Raw genomic sequence first — 20,255 nt, forward strand, 5'->3', positions numbered from 1 at the left:
ACTGGATGAATTACACATTTGCATTGATCTTGGGACTCTTTTTTGGACAAAACATTAGAAATGGACATCTTTTCAAGCTCCTCTTGTTTTGTTATTATTTTTTCCAGCTTCCCTACACTGCCTGTCATATCGGAGTAAAAATGGAAAGTTTCTTTGATACATATCAAGTGCTCAGAGGCTAAAAACGCATGATAATCCTTTTTTGTAACTAAACGGCATAATTGGGTGTGGTGGAATCTGGGTAGGGTGAAATATTGAACTAACTATTTTTCTTGGAGTCTGTACTCAAAGTTACTAATGGGGTAAAGGGAGTAAGACAAGAGAGAATAATATTCTTTTACTTTGTTAAGAGGAGCAAATAGGAGGCAAATTGCTATTTGATAAAGTGCATAAAAATTGTTAAATCTTGATGGACTCAGGAGAGGCCCAGGTTTTCTTCCCAAATGATTGAAGCAGTGAAGATCAGCAGTTGGACTCTGAATTCCATGAACTTGAATCAGAGTCATTATGGTATAAATTCTCACACCACCCTGGAAAACACTATTTTGAATTTAATGTATTATTTGATTTGGAAATCCTTTCTTTTCATCCTCCCTAGGGGAGATGCACATTGGTGGCCAGGAACATTTTTATCTGGAGACTCACTGCACAATTGCTGTACCAAAAGGAGAAGATGGAGAAATGGAACTCTTTGTATCCACCCAAAACTTAGCAAAAACACAGGTTAGCCAGTCTCTTGATTGCTTTTGGAGAAGGCAGTCAGTTTGTCACCAAGAATAACATGATTTATTATTGTTATTGCTATTATTATTTGAATAGGGATGTTCATTAAGAGTTGAAGAGCGATTTTCCTCTAGAGTGCAATAAGAAAGGAAATGGTTATATTCTCCATTCCTATTCTGCCTTATTATGGAGTAAGAATGATGCTTCACACATCAAAAAATAATCAATGTGGTTTTTGTACATTTGCAGAAATCACATTCTTCAAAAGTTGACAAGGCAGATTAGCTCAGCTGTATACAAGGCAAAGCATATTGTTAAGGACATGAAGGTTATCTTTGCCATAGGAAAACTAAGAAACTCAATTTGAGTTTCTGGTATTCCTTGATGTTCCTAATTTAGGAGCTATAGAACTGCTAAACTTACCTATGGAATTATATGGCAAATTAGTAAATTACTGTAGCATGAAGTCATTTTTGTCTTTACCTGAAAGGAAAATGATTCTAATTTAACACATTCCAAAAAAAGATTAGACAGAAAAAATAAAATAAACACAAACAAAAGTCTTGAATAGTCCTCCACATTTCTATTTTATCAACAAACTTTGACTGCTGCCACTGAAACCAATCCTGGATACTTTATAATCTGAATGTGACCATTTTGTACATGTATTTGCATATATCTGCATCTATGTATATAAAGTACTTTCTCATACGCAAACTGTCTTCTAACCTCTGCATGCAGGAATTCACACTTTCCCATCAAGAAACTGAAAATTTGACCTCAGGAAACATAAATCTATGCATGTTTATTGATAATAAATCTCACCGACTTCAATAATTCTCCTTGCTTGTGAATATGTGTAGGCTACTTCTACACCAGGAATGGAGTTCTTTAGCTTAGTTTCTCTCTTTCTCTTTACAGAAGGAGAACTACTTCAATGTAGGCTAATACATGGTTGAATTATTTTAAATTGTTATTTTTAGGATCTTGTTGCTAACGCTTTAGGGGTTCCTGCTAATCGAATTCTGGTTCGTGTGAAGAGAATGGGAGGAGGATTTGGAGGGAAAGAATCCAGAAGCATTATCTTGTCTACAGTTGTTGCAGTAGCTGCTGCTAAGTAAGTTCTAATGAATGGCCCCTCTGTATGGTTACTTCAGGTTTTAAAGTGAAGTTAAAGTTTCTGTTTCATATGGAGAATCAAGAAAATAGCTTTGTTTGTGGCCCAGAACCACTACATGTCCTTTCCCAGGGTTATTGTTCTGCTCGGTTTGTCACTTAGAAATGCAAAATTCTACTATAATTTGGAAATGGCTGCCACCTTTAACATCATGCTGGAGACACTTACTTTCATTGCCAATTTGTAGTTTTATATTATATTACACTGTTCGGTGCCTTTTAGAATTAGATTCATAAATGTCAAAAGAACGTCATTTTCAATACCAGCTTTTGGTCTCTAAAGCTTTATTTAATTTTTTTTTGAAACTAGGCAAAGGTTTTTTCCCCCTCCCCCCTTTCCTGATCTTTTCAATTATATGATGATTTCATACATCTTTAGAACTGTCTCTCTTTCTCTATTTTTTTTTTTAACTTAACTTGCTTTTAGAAATACAGGTGGGAATTGTAGTAATATTGGGCGGAATCTATGTGTGCTCTTTGACTGAGGAAATGTCAGAACAGAAAAGGTTTATTCCCAAATGAAAGCACTTAGAAAAGAGCCTCCTGTGTTGTTCACTGATATAAATTGTTACCGTGACACCTTTGCAGTAGGTTTACTCTCAGCCTAATTCTACAGGACTGGCTGCCCAGTACGATGCATGCTTGATCGAGATGAAGATATGCTGATTTCTGGTGGAAGACACCCATTTTGGGCACAGTATAAGGTAAATAAAAATTAATATGAGCATTAAAAAGATTACACTTGTTATGAGCGAAACACTTGTGATGAGTGACTTTTGCACTGCTCGATCCACATTCTGGAGCAAGTAATATAACAGAAGAAGAATGAATGTATACCTCATTCTAAATCTATTTATTTATTTTATTGATTGATTTTTTTAATCCCCCTTTTTATTTTTATAGAAAAATGCATACCTAGTATGCTCCTCCCATTTTTCTTACACAAAAACTCTGTAAGGTGGGTTGGGCTAAAACAGAGTGACTGGCCCAAAGTCACATAGCTGGCTTTCACACCTAAGGCAGGAATAGGACTTGTGGGTTCCAAGTCTCTAGCCTTGTGCCTTAATTGCCATTAATCAATTAGCTAGAAATTGTCTTTTTCATGTGAAAATAGTCATCTAATAATAGCTTCTGTGAAAGCCTGTCTTTCAAAACCAAATAGCTCAGTTAAATGAATATCAGAATATTTGTAAATGGAACAATTGAATTCTACAAAATAGTTATTTTCTGCTTTTCCCAGGTTGGCTTTAAGAAAAATGGAAGGATAACTAGCCTAGATGTATCATATTACAGCAATGGAGGAAATTCTATTGATCTTTCTCATGGGGTAAGTTGGAAATCACGGTCTACTCTGATTCCTTTGAACCAGTGTCAGGGGTTGTGGGAACCAACAAGTTTTTTGAATTCTATGGAATTCTGTTTTCTGGTAGAATAGGGAAATAGCAAGGATATCTTAGATTAGAATAGCAACAATGATAACTATATAATGCAGACAAGGGCAAAATGATACTAATCAGAAAGTCAGACTTGATCCCTAAATTGGGTCTGATGCAATGTATCAAAAAAAGCTGAATATTATTCAAGTGTGTTAGGCTTCCAGAAGTCAGTGATATCAGTAATTCACATTTTGGGAATCCAGGCTAGGCTGCTTGTGATGCAAATCTCAAAAAGAGCTTGAGATTAAAAAGTAAAGAGTGCTTGAGATAAATTAAGGCTCACCAAGAAAGTTATGATGAAATAATAAGTTTGATGTAACATTGAAGCTCTTTTTTGCATGCATAATATCATACATTTTCTGACATTTTATGTACAGTATACAGAAAACATTCAGTTTGTAACTATTGATGCAGGAATAAAAGCAAGTAAAGCAAACAAACCCATCCCTCACTTTATTTATTTATTTATTTATTTATTTATTTATTTATTTATTTATTTAAATTGATTCCATAGGTTATGGACAGAGCTGTGCTTCACATGGACAATTCCTACAACATCCCAAATATCAGAGGTATCGGTGTAGTCTGTAAAACAAATCTGGCCTCCAACACAGCCTTCCGTGGATTTGGGGGTCCCCAGGGAATGTTGGTTGCTGAGTGCTGGATAAGTGACATAGCCTTGAAGTGTGGACTGCCAGCAGAAGAGGTATGTGCTCACCAAGGTATAATTTTACAGAAAGCAAGTTATAATACTCTCCTACTCACTTGTACTTATCAGAACTTTCACACTTCCCTTTTATGGGAAAGCAGTGGGCCATAATTTCTTTCTTGGAGTTGATAAATTCTTTTGGCCTAAAGGAAAAGGAACAAATTCCCTCCTTGTCTATATCACCAACATTCCTTTTTGGAAAACTGCCAATCTGGTGAAAGGCTGGTGACACCTCTTTCCTCGATGCTCCTCTTTTTCAATTCCAAACCTTTGTTTTCTCTTCAGATCTTTTCAGTGTTCTTGAACTGAGACTAGATCACATACATTTTGTGGACACTATCTCCTTATCTCCTGTCTGTTATAACTTGGTTAGCATTATTTTCACCTGCCTTTCAATGCATACATCCTTCATGCAGTTCCACTGAACCTGATTTTATCACTGATGCTGATAATTGGATTGTTTCATTAGCTGGATGTAAAAATCTTATTACGCATCATGGCAATTGTGTCCCATTCCTTTATTCTACTGAATATTGATGGGGTGATGAACATTCAATATGTTGCTAAAGCTCTGCTTGTTTGTTTAAAAGATCCCAGTTATTTTAGAACTGAAGTCTGTCCATTTCTCTTTTGTTCTGAAAAGGTACGAAAAATCAATCTGTATAGTGAAGGAGATCTAACTCATTTCAATCAGAAGCTTGAGGGGTTCACTTTGAAAAGATGTTGGGAGGAATGCCTTGCAAAATCGAAGTATCATTCCAGAAGAACAAACATTGAGAAGTTCAACCAGTGAGTATCTTATTTTTTACAGATAATTTCTGATTTTACTGAAAGTTGGAATTATCTCATATGGATTATTTTCATTCTAAAGGTTGCCACCTACCAACATCATACCCAATTGTCTGAAATAAATTCTCTGCTAATTGAAATTAATGAATTTGGCAGAAAAACGTATGGACCTCTGTCAAAGTTGTAATTTCAGTCCTCTATGTTTTATTTATTGCATTGTTCCTGATCACTATAAGGCTGATTAATAAGGCAATTCAGGCTATTTCTGTGTATTATGCATGCATGTATATAACTAGATAAGCACAAATACCCATTTGATAGCATGTTAAGGTATTTTTTCCAGATTTTATTCACACACACACACACACACACACGTATGCACACACACGCACACATGCACACACACACACACACACACACACACACACACACACACACATGAATCACAGAAAAATATGACATTCAGAAAAGATAAAAATACATTTGGAACAAAAATGTGGAGGAGCACAATATACTGCATTATCGCATTGCATTGGATTGAGCCATCAGAAAAAAATATCTTGGTATATCATACAATAAGGACAACACTTTCTTTAACTGCTATAAACAGACTGGAGTAGCTGCTAATGTGATTCAGAGAAACTTCCCACAGCTTTCTCAATCATTTTTACTGTTTGAAGGATAAAGCTGGATTCTTATGGATTCTTATGACTAGTAGCTGGAAACTGGAGGGGGAGGATGCAGAAGGCTAGCAAACTGGCACTAAGAAAGCAATATACAACTATTGTGGAAAATTTCTTCTATTACTAGTATTAGATCTCCTTGAATTTTATCTTGTATTTGGGACTAAATACAGTACAATTTATTCTCTCTCTCAAGCAGCTAGCTTTTATGGGTTTGATCATTAGAGAATCACACCTACTGTGGGCTTAAAATAAAATATCATATATCAAATGAGATACGCTGCATTGGTTTATTACTCCAGTTCCCTATGAAATGCTGACAAAAGCTTTCAAAACTTCAAAGATAAAAAGAAAAATAATTCAAGGTCAAATGCAAAGGAAAAAAAGGGGTGGTGGTGGGGAAACACCCTGTGGTATAAATGCAGTATAAATGTATATATTTAGATTTGTATACTATCAGGTTTAAACTTTAAATGAATCCCTTTGAACATTATATTCAGTACTACAACGCTGCCATCAGTAACCATGTTTCTTATTTATAACATTTACTGACTGGATGCTAGATTTGTTTTACACACAATCTTGGGAAATAATGCCTTGCTTAGGAAGAATGCATTTGGAAAGGCATGCCAAACTCTTCTGTTTTCCCAGGCAGAATCGCTGGAAGAAGAGGGGCATAGCCATTATTCCTACCAAGTTTGGGATCAGCTTCACCGTTCCTTTTCTGAATCAGGTTGGCAAACATCCTATATTTTTACTTAGACAGCCTATGGGCCACCGGTGGCCTTCTTCATATAAAAATAGAATTCCCATGCTTCATGTGTTTGCAGACTTTGGAATTTTTTTAAAAAAAATAGAGATTGCATCAAACTTATAGTTGTTATCAACTCATAAAATATTTCTATGGTCTTTTTAGAGTTGCGAACAGAAAGGGAGGGGGGAGCAGTGCGACAGCTTACAAACCGAAAGTGCATTCCATAAATGTTTTCAAAGATAGTAACTAGGTGACTGAAGTTTCTGCCACGCAAAATTCTAACTGGAGGGCATGATTGATGGCTCTTGGCTATGAATGTGTTCCATTGGAGAATATAAATTACGATACATCCAGAGGGTGTGGGAAAACTAGGGTCAAGGCTGACAATGAATTATGTGTCTCAGAGTTGGCTACACCCAGACAGTGCTGCACATGTTAACTCCCAATAAATCCTTTTGAAGTTTTGGAAGTTTGGCTCGAGACTCATGATTTAAATAGGAGTAACTGCCAGAATTCTCACCATAGGACAGATTGTATCTGAACTTCAAAATGACTGGGAGTCAGCTGAGGGCAGCAACTATCTTTATGATCTCATTTTCCAAAGTGCTGGACCAAAATGTTTAGTTTTCTGGTTGAAGCAAAATATACTGCTACCTGCCCAGATGGCACTCCATCAGCACTAGTGTAAGGACAGCATGCTCCATCATATCTGACAGCAGCAGACTAGAGGCATGATATTCTCACTTCTGTCTGCCAATACCTCACTGCTGTTTCCTGCCCAATCTGCTGCTATATCTACTAGCTGAAGGGGGCCGCTCACTTTATTTGCTCATAATTCAGATCAGAAATGGTATTCAGCAGGTTCTGACAGTTCTGGAGAACCGGTAGCAGAAATTTTGAGTAGTTTGGGGAACTGGCAAATACTACCTCTGACTGGCCCTGCCCCCATTTATTCTCTGCCTCCCAAGTCCCAGTTGATCAGCTGGGTCTTCTTTTGTTGCCCTGCACAGAAGAAGGGAGCTGGAAAGCAGGTTAGTGAGGTAAGGAGGGAATGGGGATTTTGCAGTAACCTTCCCTCAGGAGTGAGGAGGGAATGCAGATTTTACAGTATCCTTCCCCTGCCACGCCCACCAAGCCACGCCCACCAAGCCAAGCCAAGCTCACCAAGCTATGCCCACAGAACTGGTAGTAAATTTTTTTGAATCCCACCACTGATTCAGATCTTCATAAACTAATAGCAAGTTGATTTGTGTAAATAATATTTTCTTTAGCTTTAGTTGAATATGAAACAACTTCTGTCAGTTACACGACTGCATTAATAAATTCTGAAAATGGGGGGGATCTATATATAGTCCCAACTTGCTATACATTGTGGTCGGAGTTCAGTAATGAGGTGCCTGGTCATTTATGAGTGCAATAAGGAAGCTTTTCCTGTAGATTAAATTTCACATAGGTTTCAGACCTGATATTCTGTAAGTAAAATATGATTCAATACCTTTTTGTATCCATGCTTCTTCTATTGTATGTATGTTTATATAGTCTGAATGAAGCTACAGTTTAATATTGGATAGGTTTCATATGATTAAATTCCATGGGGCTTCTAATATTAGTAATTTGGCATCAGTTAGATTGATTCCTACTGAAAGCATATGAAAGAAGGAAGACTATAGTTAAAAATGTGTCCTAGAGACAACAGTATTTCAAAGAGATTTTAACAGCTCATTTCTCTAATTTTGGTGATAGGCTGGTGCATTGATACATGTTTACACTGATGGTTCAGTGTTGCTCACACATGGTGGGACTGAGATGGGTCAAGGTCTGCACACCAAGATGATTCAGGTAAATTAGGAATATGTATATAAAAGCCCTGTGCTATTTTAATACGGGGTCCCCAAATTTGGCAACTTTAAGACTGGTGGACTTCAACTCCCAGAATTCTCCAGCCAGCCAGATTCTGGGAGTTCAAGTCCAACAGTCTTAAAGTTGGCAAGTTTGGAGACCTCTGTTTTAATATATACCTAATTTGTTCAGATACATCTATTTATAATGACAGCTTCTGAAATCCTGCAAACCTCTTGACCTGTAGATACCCTATTAAAATCTGGATTCCCCCCACCCCTATTTCCCTTGCTGTTTTATAACTTTTATTTGATATCTGATGGGAGTCAGAATAGCTTGATATTTTTTTAAGAAAAGAAAGAAATAGCTTTCCATAAAGTTCTGTTTCTTTGAGTTGTGGCCAGTCTAACATTTAACAATGAATCCCATGTTCTCTTTGTAGGTTGCCAGCAAGACTCTGGGAATCCCTACCTCTAAGATCCATATAAGTGAGACAAGCACCAACACAGTGCCAAATGCATCACCAACAGCTGCTTCTGTCAGTGCTGATATCAATGGGATGGCCGTTTTTGTAAGGGATATTTCTTGTACACAATTTTGTAGTTATCTAAATGATTTGGCTGCACTGCCCCCATCCCCCAGCTGAAAGGTGTTATCAATACAACTTTAATGTAAAAGAAAATTGTTAAATTAATGATGGAGTGCCATTATCTATATGTTGGTGAGAAAATCCTTTGTCTTAGACCCTGGAATACTACTGCTGATCAAAATAGCAACATTAGGAATGATAATATCTGGTCATTAAGCTACAAACAATGTTTAATTTGAGATAAACAAAGATACACTAATAGATGACTCTTAGGTATCTCTGTAGTATCTTTCCACAACCTGTTATCCTCCAGATGTGTGGATCAAATTCTACTTTTTCACTTCCATTGCCAGTCTGCAATTTTGAGATCATATCTGTGACATACAGTCTCACAAAAGTTAGAAAAGTTGACTTACACAATCATTGCTGTTAGCACAAGTCTGTTTGGCTTGGGAGTTCAATAAACAGTTTATGTAGTTTGCCCTGATTTTGTTTTTAGTATATGTGCAGTTGCTGCTTGCGTGAAATGGCAATTTAAAATCTGAAGTAGATCATTATATTTTTATTCCTTTGAATAAACAAGTAAAACTATGGAGACTTAAACAGTTTCTAAGCAGTTTTTACTCTATGTAAAGTAAAACAGTTTCAAACAAATAAAACTATGTAGACTTAATTGCAATCTGCAGCCACAATAGAGATTATCTTTGTAACAATTTTTTTGGGGGGATTTGGATTATTTTTTAGAATGCTTGTCAGACGATCTTAGAACGATTGAAGCCATTCAGATGTAATAACCCAAAAGGATCATGGCAAGACTGGGTATGTTTTTATTTAGTGCAAGTTGAAGTTTAAATAATATAAATGTGCTACCTGTATACCACTTGCTACTATATACTATTCATTCATTCTGAGCAGCTTTCTCCCATGCTACTTTTTCTTAATTGCTACATAGCATAGTTGTCATATCCCATCTTGATTCTGTATTAATGTTATGTGGCAGCCTCCCCAAATCTAGGGCTCCTTCCACATAAGTGGAGTTTTGTGGGAGGCAACTACTACAATTTTCTAGCTCTAATGCTGACAACTCGTGTCATTGTGGTTTATACAGGATGTGCCCTATTCAAGGAGTGGCGGTTACAAAAGTGTCTTCTTCTGTATTTTTATTTTTTATTTTATTTATTTTGATTTGTCAATCACTTACAAGATAATAGGTATAAGTATATACATAGTTATGAATACATGAAATGGGTACATATAAGAAAAATAAAAGAAACAATAGGACAGGGACGGTAGGCACGTTGGTGTGCTTATGCATCCCCCCTACAGACCTCTTAGAAAAGGGGTGAGGTCAATAGTAGACAGTCTAAGGCTAAAGTTTTGGGGGTTGGGGAAGAAACCACAGAGTCAGGTAGAGTATTCCAGACATTGACCACTTCGTTTGCTGAAGTCGTATTTCTTGCAATCAAGTTTGATGCGGTTAACCTTGAGTCTGTATCTATTGTGTATTCTTGTATTGTTATGGTTGAAGCTGAAGTATTCATTGGCAGGTAAGTCATTGCAATGTATGAGTTTATATACCATACTTAGATCAGACCGAAGACGGCACAATTCAAGGTTTTCTAGGTCTAGAATTTCAAATCTGGTGGCATAACGTATTCTACAATGAGTAGAGGAGTGGAGAACTCTTCTTGTGAAATATTTCTGGACTTTCTCAACTGTGTTAATATCAGATACATAAAGTGGGTTCCAGACTGAGGAGCTGTATTTGAGTATTGGTCTAGCAAATGTTTTGTATGCTCTAGTTAGAAGTGTGATATTACCAGAGAAAAAGATATGTAGGATTAGGTTAACAACTCTTAATGCCTTTTTGGCTATGTAGTTACAGTGGGCTCTAGCACTTAGATCATTAGAGATGAGTATTCCAAGGTTCTTTACAGAGCTTGGATCATCAACAAGGTCTTGACTATTCAGCTTGTATTTTATTTTCTGATTTTTTTTGACAATATGTAGGACAGAGCATTTATTTGCTGAGATTTGAAGTTGCCATTTGTTTGACCGTTCTGATACATAGTCAAGGTCATTTTGAAGGGTAGCAGTATTGTCTGTGGTGTTGAATAGCTTTACATTGTCAGCGAAGAGAATGCAGTTGCTCTTGATATGATCACAGAGGTCATTTATGTAGAGAATAAAGGCAGTTGGTCCTAGAACACTGCCTTGGGGGACACCACTATTGACAGGTACAGAATTTGGTAGGACAGTCTCAATTTTGACCATTTGTTGTCTGTTTGACAGGAATGCTTCTATCCAGTTATGCAGTTGTCCAGAGATACCATAAGATTTTAGTTTTAGGAGTAGTTTGTCATGTACCACTGAATCAAAGGCTTTACAGAAGTCTATGTAGATTGCATCTATTGCTTTGCCCTGATTGAGTTGTGTAGTCCATATGTTTTTGCCGTGTAAGAGTTGCAGATTACAGGATAGTTTTTTTCTGAAACCAAATGGTTTATTGGAGAGTAGGTTGTTTGTCTCTAACTGGAGGATAATGGAGGATAATGGATTGGTTAATAATTGATTCCATGACTTTACAGGTGATGCAGCATAAGGAGATTGGTCTGTAATTTTCAACTAGGCTGGGGTCTCCCTTTTTGAAGATGGGGATGACTGTGGCTTGTGACCATAGGTTAGGCAAGGAGCTGGTCCTGAAAGACTTTTCAAAGATTATACTTAGTGGTTCTACTGTGGCAGTGGATAGCTTTTTTAAGAAGTAGGCACATATTTCATCTGGTCCAATAGATAGAGATGATTTTAGATTGTGTAGTTCTTTTTCAACATTGTTTTCTGTAAAATCTATATGTATTAGATCATTGTAGTTGTCTGTGGTTTGGCTAGGAAATACTGGGCATGATCCATTGCTGTTTACAAATACTGAGCCAAAGAATGTGTTAAAGATGTTGGCTTTAATGGTGTCATCGTTGCAGTCTTTACCATTAGGTCCTATCAGGGGTAGGATGGACCTTGAGTCTTTTAGGCTGCTGTTTACAAAATTGTGGAAAGTGCAGGTTGATTTGGTACTTAGAAGTTTTTCCTCTTGTTTAATGTGATAATTGGTGCATCCAGTCTTTATCTGGTGGCATAAATTTTTGTATCGGCTTTTGAAGTTGGCAACATGGCCAGGTTTGCTTTTCCACCAGAGTGATCTCTTTTTGGATTGAAGTTTCCTTATTGTTATGGGTAATCTGTTTTTTTGGGGTGGGAGTTGTTGTTGGTACATATAGTTTGATGACTCTTTTGACTTCAAGTAAAAATATGTTGTAATAGTCTTCAACAGTATTGCATCCATAGAGATTGAATAGAGATTGCCAATCAAGGGATGAGAGATCATTGTCTATAAGATCGTGGTTGCCTTTTTGAAGTTATAATTGTGGATTACGTTATTATGATGATTTTTGTGTGGGTGTATGTTGAGACAAAAGTCAATCATATTGTGGTCACTATTGGAAAAGGGTTCTTTAGTTTGTATTCCGTAAATTAAATTCAAACTATTGCAGAAGATGAGATCGAGGCAGTTGTTAAGTCTAGTATTGTTCATTACTAGTTGTTCCAGTCCCAGATTTGTAACAGCATTGTAGAAGGTTGCATGTATGGGTTCAGTTGTACATTTGTTTAGGGTCCAGTTAATATGACGTAGATTGAAGTCACCAAGAAAGATAAAAATGTGTGGGCAGGATGTTGCCCATGTTAGTAGTGAATTTAGCTTGTTTACATGTTCAATGTCATAATCAGGTGCTCTGTAACATAGTAAGAATCGAAATGTGATATTTAAGGATAGTTCTCAGATGATGGTCTCAGGAAGAGCAAGCTCCTGGATAACTTGGATGTTTTTTAGATGTAAGGACTTTTTATAGAAGATAGAAACACCACCTCCTCTACGAATTTCACGATCTGATTGGTAAACATGATAGTCTCTTATTGTGGTAATGGAGTCAGGGAGAGATGCATTGAGCCATGTTTCACAGGCAAATTTGATGTCAAATTTAGCCATATTTAGTAAGAGGAGAAATTCAGGTATTTTATTCACAAGGCTTCTTGCATTGAGTAGCTTGCATTTAAGGCCAGCAGTAGTTAGAATTGAAGTAGTTAGGGGCGTGCATGCCTAGTCTTGGGTGATGGTGGATTGGTTGAGGTGGGGTTGTGGTTGAAGGTTAAAGCTGAGTTGTGGGTTGTGTGACTTACTTTTGATATAGTCAGCATGGTAGTCAATGTACAGGTCCTTCTCTCTGTTGTCTAGACATTTTTTGAGTTCAGTGCGGAGTACACGGGAGTGGGCATGTTGCTGTATTGTTAGGTCAGGGCAAGAACAGAGGCTCTTATGGTTGGTGTTGCTTTTGGCAAGTGAATTTATAGTATAAATGAGTTTACATTTGCTTGATTCATTTTTGCAAATGACCCTGCAGAAGCGTGGGGCCACAGAGCCGTCTCTGTTTTTGAGCTCTCGGCCAATGCGGGAAATGTCAAGTATTTCATCAAGTGAGATGGTTGATGCTTGATAATCACTGATGATGTTTCGGACAGTTGTGATGTCATCATTGTCATTGATGTCCTCTAGACCAAATAAGATCGTGTTTGGACGTTTCCATTCACACTCAACAGCTTCTCTGATGAGGATTGGAATATCATTATTTGTCTGGCTTATGTTTTTTTGTGGATTGGGTTGTGGTTGTTGGGTAGAGATGTGGTTTGTAGCTATTGGATGTTCAGGTTTTTGCGTTGTGTCTTTTTTTTCAAGGTTGGATAATCTTTCTTTTAAAGCGTTACAGGATGGTAAGGTTGCCTTCTAACCAAGCTTAATACCATGCAGGTTCCTTGATTGATATGGAAACAGTTTCCCACTGCTTTTCAGTGATATGGGTGGTAAACAAAAATTAAAAATAAATAAATAAATCCCCCCACTCCAGCCTAGCCTGTATCTCTGGACTTTACAAATGATTCCCCATCCACGTGTTGATTACATCAGCCATGTTTAGTTTGATGTTGCCATCTATTTGGTCTAAACTCTAAAGCATATAAAAATATCAATGCAGAACAAGTCTGCCCACGGTTTTGAGTTGGCAAATATAAAAATACAAATAAGCCATTTTAATATTTAGCAATGCACTCCTGTACATTTCTATTCAGAAGGAAATTCCATTTAGTTCTATGGGACACCCTTCTAGGTAAAGAGATATGTTGGAAGATGTAGACTTGTAGTCTTTCAGATGCTGTTGAATTACAGTTCCCAGCATTTTCCCACATTCATTGCAGCTATTTGGAATTGGAGATAAGTAATAACTGGAAGGTAATTGTGTACAACCCTCAGAATATTGCACTCTCACATAGAGCACTCTTTGCTCTATGTTGATCTCAGGCAAAGGTCTATTATGGTTGTAAAGTTGAACCTTATGAGTTCTTTGGTTTTTGTTTAATGTTTTCTTGATGATGTTTTTCTTATGAATACTTGTGTTACTCAATGAAACACTTTCATTCTCCCCAAGATATTACCATTATTTCAGTTTGAGAAAAGCTTAACGAAATTTTACATGTGTCTTTCACTAGGTGTTAGCAGCCTATCAGGATTGTGTGAGTTTATCAGCTACAGGATTTTTTAGGTGAGTGAAACTATCTGAGAGAAGATCTGCAGAATGTCATAAGGTTTGGCATTTGGGTATTATTTCTGCTGTTGAGGATTTAGGTAGAAGCTCATTTCATAAAAGGGGCTTATAATAAAGAAGATGAGACAGAGTTGTCTCTTGTCCACATTCTACTAACATAATAAGCTTGTTAACTCCACTTATTCTTGAAATCCCAGATTGCATTTTTTACTTGAATCATGATATTTGCTCTAAATAATGCATAAGAATTAGAGAGAACAGCTAAACGTTGTTCTGGCTGAGTGCCAGTGGGAGACGCGGAAGAATGCTGTAATAAAGAAATGGAATGAATGCATGGAGTAACTGAAATAATTCTATGCCGGCCCTCAATGTGACCTCCAGATTTTGGGGACCAGGTTTGAAGTGCAAATTTCTTGTTTTCAGTCCCCTTGATAATATTGATTAATAAGAATCATGGTTGGATCTTCAGAATCTCCTGTATTGCTTTACAGTGATTTTCCTGTAATGATAATAAAATCTGTACATGCATACAAACTCATCCTTCATACAATTTCCTTTTAGGGTAAGTAACGATGTGCAAAAAAAGAAAGAAAGAAAGAAATTGTAGGACAAGAGACCAAAGTTATCATGAGCAAAATAAAATGAAATTTAGCCAATCTAGTTTACTCCCAACTGTATGCTATATTTCTCCATCTCTTTTTATTCTTGCAAACCAATCTTGCTTTGGTCGCATCCATACATTTGTGCATTGCCTTGTAATCTTATAATCTTGCTGATGATTTTATATTTTCCTCCTTTTGTTCCCTTTTTGTTAAGCATTCCTAATGTTGGGTATGACTTCTCAAAGAATAAAGGAAATCCTTTCAGTTACTACTCCTATGGTGTTTCTTGTTCTGAGGTTGAGATAGATTGTTTGACTGGTGACCATAAGGTAAGCAGATTTACTAAACAGTTAAAAGCACTTCATCATTTTGATGTATAGAAGGACATTTTACAATAATTAGGAATGAATTTAACGGGTAAGTTGTTTTTGTCTTTAGATTGTGTGAACTTCAGTAAATCTTTTGCTCTAAGGTTATATAGTTATTGTTTTTTTAAAAAAAAAATCACTTGGTGTATTTTGCTTTTGGTAGATTCATCTCGGTATGAAAGTGGTAAAACTTTTCCAAATTTGTGGTGGAACTTCTATAATCTATTTCTTTAATTTTGTTTTAATCATTAATTTCATAGTGATGTTAGATTTCCACAAATGAGAAGGCCATCCTGATATTTGACTCCAAAGAGCTGCATCTTTAAGCAATTAATTCTATAATTAGGATAATTTTTTCAATCATCAAGTATTGCATTGCACTGAGATTGGGATCTTAAAGTCACACTGAGAGTTATCTTGTCAACATCAATATCTAGGCTGAATTTTGACCTGGATAGTTCCAGCTCAGATGAAAAGCTTGCCCTTCCATGAAACAAACGAATAAAAACATCAAGTCAAATAATACGCATATTTAGCTAATAGTATGTGGTTAGTCTTGTGTTTACTCAGGCTTTACTTGTTTCAATATTTAGAATCTTCGCACTGATATTGTGATGGATGTTGGCACCAGCCTGAATCCAGCTATAGATATAGGGCAGGTAAGCAGTGCAAGTTGTCTGTACTCTGTTAAGCTGAAATAAATGTGTGTACAAACAGACAGATTAAATTGGTTAATAATCAGCAAAAGGCAGCAGTACTATGAACTCTTTTAACACAAGAAACTTAATTGCTAATTTATTATCAGTTTGTGTTCAAGTATTTTGCACATGATGCATATCTTTATGCCAGGTGGAAAAAGGAAAATGGTTTCTTCATTACAGTGTAGATTCATTTCAGAAAATGCTCACATGTTTTGGAGAAATTGAACTTTCTGTTTTAACCTGTGTTGCAATTCACCTAAATTACTAAATTCAGATATGTAGCCAACTAGGAGGCTTCCTGTGCTACCAACTAAATATCATGCCACAAACCGTTTATTTAGACCAGGGTCCTCAACCCTCAGGCTGTGGCCAACTACTGGCTGTGGCCCATTTGGAACAGAGCCATGCAAGTGGGGAGTGCAAACGTGCACACACACACACACACAGCTCCACTCTCATGACTGGTGGGTGCTCACATGTAAAGCTCCATTTGCTCAAGAGTGACAGGTGTGCTCGCCTGCTACTCACATTGAACCATCCCCTCTCACTCCCCTCGCTGGTTCTCCAAGACAGAAAGGTTGAGGACCACTGATTTAGACATATAACCTAGTTGAATATATACATATTTGAGCTGGCAAATCTTCAATATGTGGTAATATTAAAACTGGAACTGGTTAATATTTAACTTTTTTACATTTATTATATTAGGTGAACTCCGAACCCTATCTGCAAATGTTTTTCTTGTAAATAAGCATTGTTCACAAGGACTTTCATATTTATGTTTCATGTTTTTAACTACACATTAACATTGCTTTTTTCATCTACAATATGACACGAACCATTTTTGGGTCTAATATTAGCAATGAGGCCTTTGGCCTCTCATGAACTTCATCTGTCTCTACAAAAGATCACAGGTTTTGATGCATATTATCTATGGTTTTGGGAAACAAGCCACCTTCAAAATTTATGAACCTGATTCAGTTTTCTACATAACTACAATTACTCAGAATAGCTACATTTTGAAGTTTGGAAACAAGCCCCATTCAGGTGTCACTTGAATTGAATCATTCACCATGCATGTCATCTGATAAATCATCTTTTCTGCTAACATTAATCAAATAATAAGTTTCCTTGTAATATTCACAAGTTCATTGTTAATGTCTGTAGGAGGAATGTATATGCATTGAAAATGAAATGTGTTTGAGCCACATTTACTCTGCATTTGAAAAAGCTTCCAGCAAAACAGACTTCCTTGGAGCATGTAGATAACTGGACAGAGGCCAATCTTACCATAATAAAGGACAGGGGGAGGAGTGAAGGGGAGTTATTTGAATATCTTTCTGAAAAAGCACTTCAGAGTCAGCATCTGAATGAGACCAATGAGAGCTTCCTTTCGTGGCCCTCCCTGAGAGGAGGACCATTAAAGTTTGGCATTTATTGCTAATGCAATTCAGTACAATGTCCAAATGCATTAGCAAGCATATACTTTAAACCATTGCTTACAACAGATGGTAAAGCAATATATTTGTTATAATTTTATTAGTTGCTTTGCCACTAATTTAAGCAACAGTCATGTAATGCAATTTATATAAATGTCTGCAAACAGTGTTTTTCTTAATCGCTAAATTTTTCTTAATTGCTAAATAATTGCAGTCTAGCTCCGAAGTCTTTGAACTGAGCAGTTTTCTTAGTTTGATGGTAAGGTTTACACACAGTGTTAATGAACCCAGTGGGTCCTATTCCCAAGAACATGGGAATAGGATTGCAGTCATAGTTAAGCATTTAGAAAGATGACCTAAGCATGTTTGCAGAAACCTGTGCCATATTTGGTTCTGAAATCTTTCCATTTTATTTTTCAACTGTTACCAAAGAGAAAGGAAAAGAACAAATTTGGATTTGATTTATTTATTTTTCCAGATTGAAGGAGCCTTTGTCCAAGGAATTGGGCTGTTTACCATGGAGGAGCTACGCTATTCCCCTGAAGGCAACTTGTATACGCGAGGGCCTGGAATGTACAAGATCCCTGCATTTGGGGACATTCCATCAGAGTTCCATGTTTCTCTTCTCCGGGATTGTCCAAACAGCAAAGCCATTTATTCATCTAAGGTAAATATCTCACTGGGAAATACATTTCTCCATTTGTTAATTAACATATTAACTTATTAAGCACATATGTGAGGCAGAACATTGTTCTCATATCTCCCGTACTTCATATATTTCATAACAATTAGCAACATGGGATCTTGCTTTGATTGCCTTAGTAAGTAACCAGAATACAATCAAATATATTTTAGGTGATGAATACCACTGAATTAATTCTATGTTCTATTTAAGAATATCTTTCTTTCTCCCTTTCCTTTTATGATTGTTTTTCCCCCACTTTTTTTTTCTTTCTATCCACCATTCTAAAACAGTGTTGTATTTATAGAACAGGCCAGTGCTAAATCAGAACTTATTAGCGGGAGCATCAGAGCATAATGATTTTCGTACTACTACACTGAGAAATATAAATATTATGTTTTAACAACTCCATTTATCTCTTCTATAGTATCCTGCCTTACCTTAAAACATTTTAAATGAACTTACTATAGGATGATCTGGAATTGCTCATTTTGTTTACTTGGGTTACTGGCTATAGAAAGTTTATTATATTGCAAATGTTTCTTCACTAATTAAGTACTCTTTGGCCAAATGTACAGACTATTTTAAATCCTAAATGTAGCTTAACAAAATACTATAAATAGCAGCTAAACAATACTATGGCTTAATATGATGAACAGGTTCACACAACATGCTGAACCACATACAATTCCATTTGAGCTTACCCTAATGTGTTCGACAAACCTAATTTCTCTAATTAAACATTATACAAGATCAATAATGCCACTGCTTATTGGTCCTGGATGTACTCAGAGTTATTCCCTAACAGACAGATATATTTGTCTTCTTCTTACACAATTGGGGAACCTATAAAAGTGAAAGTAGACTCATTGTTGCCTCATATTGGAGTTATTTGATTGTGATGATTCATTACATGTTGGGAAAAAACTTTGAAAGCAGAGAATTTGCTGTAGTAGTATACATTCCCAGGAAATGTAGCTTCATGAATGATCAGAATTGGCGTCTATATGAGTAAAGCAGGATTTCTTCTACAGACACACACCTCCCAATATATACAGTATAACATATGGATGTAAGACATTAGATTCAGACTAGAATTGTCTTGGGAGGGAAATGAATTCATGAGCATGACCCCATACTTATTCTCACATGATTCTTCTTATGACAAGAACATAAACTTGAATAGGACTAATGTCCAGCACTAAAGCCTGGGTGAAAGGAAGACAATCAAAAGAAGGAAGTGCTGTCTTGAGTCCTATTAAGAAACTCGTTTGATATGGTCAAGGACCATATTTCTTCTGAGCTTTTGATGTCAAATTAGAAAGCATAACATTGAATACAACATACAAATTATGCACAAAAGATACATTTTTCCATCACTGTACATAGTAATTCCACAGTGAAATTGTGAACCAGTGCATTATATGTGATATAATTATATGCTGAGAATAAGTTTTTGATGGAAGATTGCATGGCCTTTTGCCTTTTCATCTCCATAGGCTGTGGGTGAGCCTCCATTGTTCTTAGCAGCCTCAGTATTTTATGCTATCAAAGATGCAATTCTCTCTGCAAGGGAAGAATCTGGATTGAAAGGAACATTCAGATTAGATAGTCCAGCTACTCCAGAAAGAATACGCAATGCTTGTGTTGATTCCTTCACCAAATTGGTAAGTTAATTTGCCTCCTATTGTCTTCTGCAAGTATAATTATTTAAGCATTAGATCAACATGAACCAGGACCCTGCTTTGAATTGGTAAAGGCTTTCCCAAATACTTGGTAATCACAGCATTTAACAATTTTATAGTGTTTTTCAAGGATTCAAAATGTATGATCTTGAAATCTTCACAGCAAACTAGATTTCCTTGTGAGTCCATGGGAGAAGCAAGATTTGAACAAAGATTTCTGACCTGAACCTTAGTCTTTTAGCTGGTACACTAAAGTACACCTTTTCTAAAACAAGAGTCTTTTAGAAGTTTGCCCATGCAGGCAAGTACATTAAGTAAAAGTCCATCAAAATACAGATATTAATGAAAATAATGCAGCATGATATATTTTATTACCAAAATTATTTGCAAAATGTTTAAACATTGGAAACAATTGCAAAAAACCTACAACAA

General features: G+C 36.4%; 1 protein-coding gene across 1 annotated transcript in view; it reads left to right on the forward strand.

Moving 5' to 3' along the window:
• Positions 1-20,255, forward strand: part of XDH (xanthine dehydrogenase) — a 60,660-nt gene that overhangs the window by 35,726 nt on the left and 4,679 nt on the right. Inside the window, exons 21-35 of the mRNA XM_026695637.2 lie at positions 599-723; positions 1,707-1,840; positions 2,516-2,603; positions 3,140-3,226; positions 3,850-4,041; positions 4,688-4,833; positions 6,168-6,249; positions 8,014-8,109; positions 8,552-8,680; positions 9,443-9,517; positions 14,291-14,343; positions 15,163-15,277; positions 15,910-15,975; positions 17,935-18,123; positions 19,638-19,805. Coding sequence (XP_026551422.2) covers positions 599-723; positions 1,707-1,840; positions 2,516-2,603; positions 3,140-3,226; positions 3,850-4,041; positions 4,688-4,833; positions 6,168-6,249; positions 8,014-8,109; positions 8,552-8,680; positions 9,443-9,517; positions 14,291-14,343; positions 15,163-15,277; positions 15,910-15,975; positions 17,935-18,123; positions 19,638-19,805 — 1,745 coding nt within the window. The remainder of the gene's footprint in view (positions 1-598; positions 724-1,706; positions 1,841-2,515; positions 2,604-3,139; positions 3,227-3,849; positions 4,042-4,687; positions 4,834-6,167; positions 6,250-8,013; positions 8,110-8,551; positions 8,681-9,442; positions 9,518-14,290; positions 14,344-15,162; positions 15,278-15,909; positions 15,976-17,934; positions 18,124-19,637; positions 19,806-20,255) is intronic.

Source organism: Pseudonaja textilis, chromosome 1, assembly GCF_049901715.1.
Source record: "Pseudonaja textilis isolate UNSWEBS1 chromosome 1, rPseTex1.2, whole genome shotgun sequence".
In the NCBI taxonomy this organism is placed as follows: domain Eukaryota; kingdom Metazoa; phylum Chordata; class Lepidosauria; order Squamata; family Elapidae; genus Pseudonaja; species Pseudonaja textilis.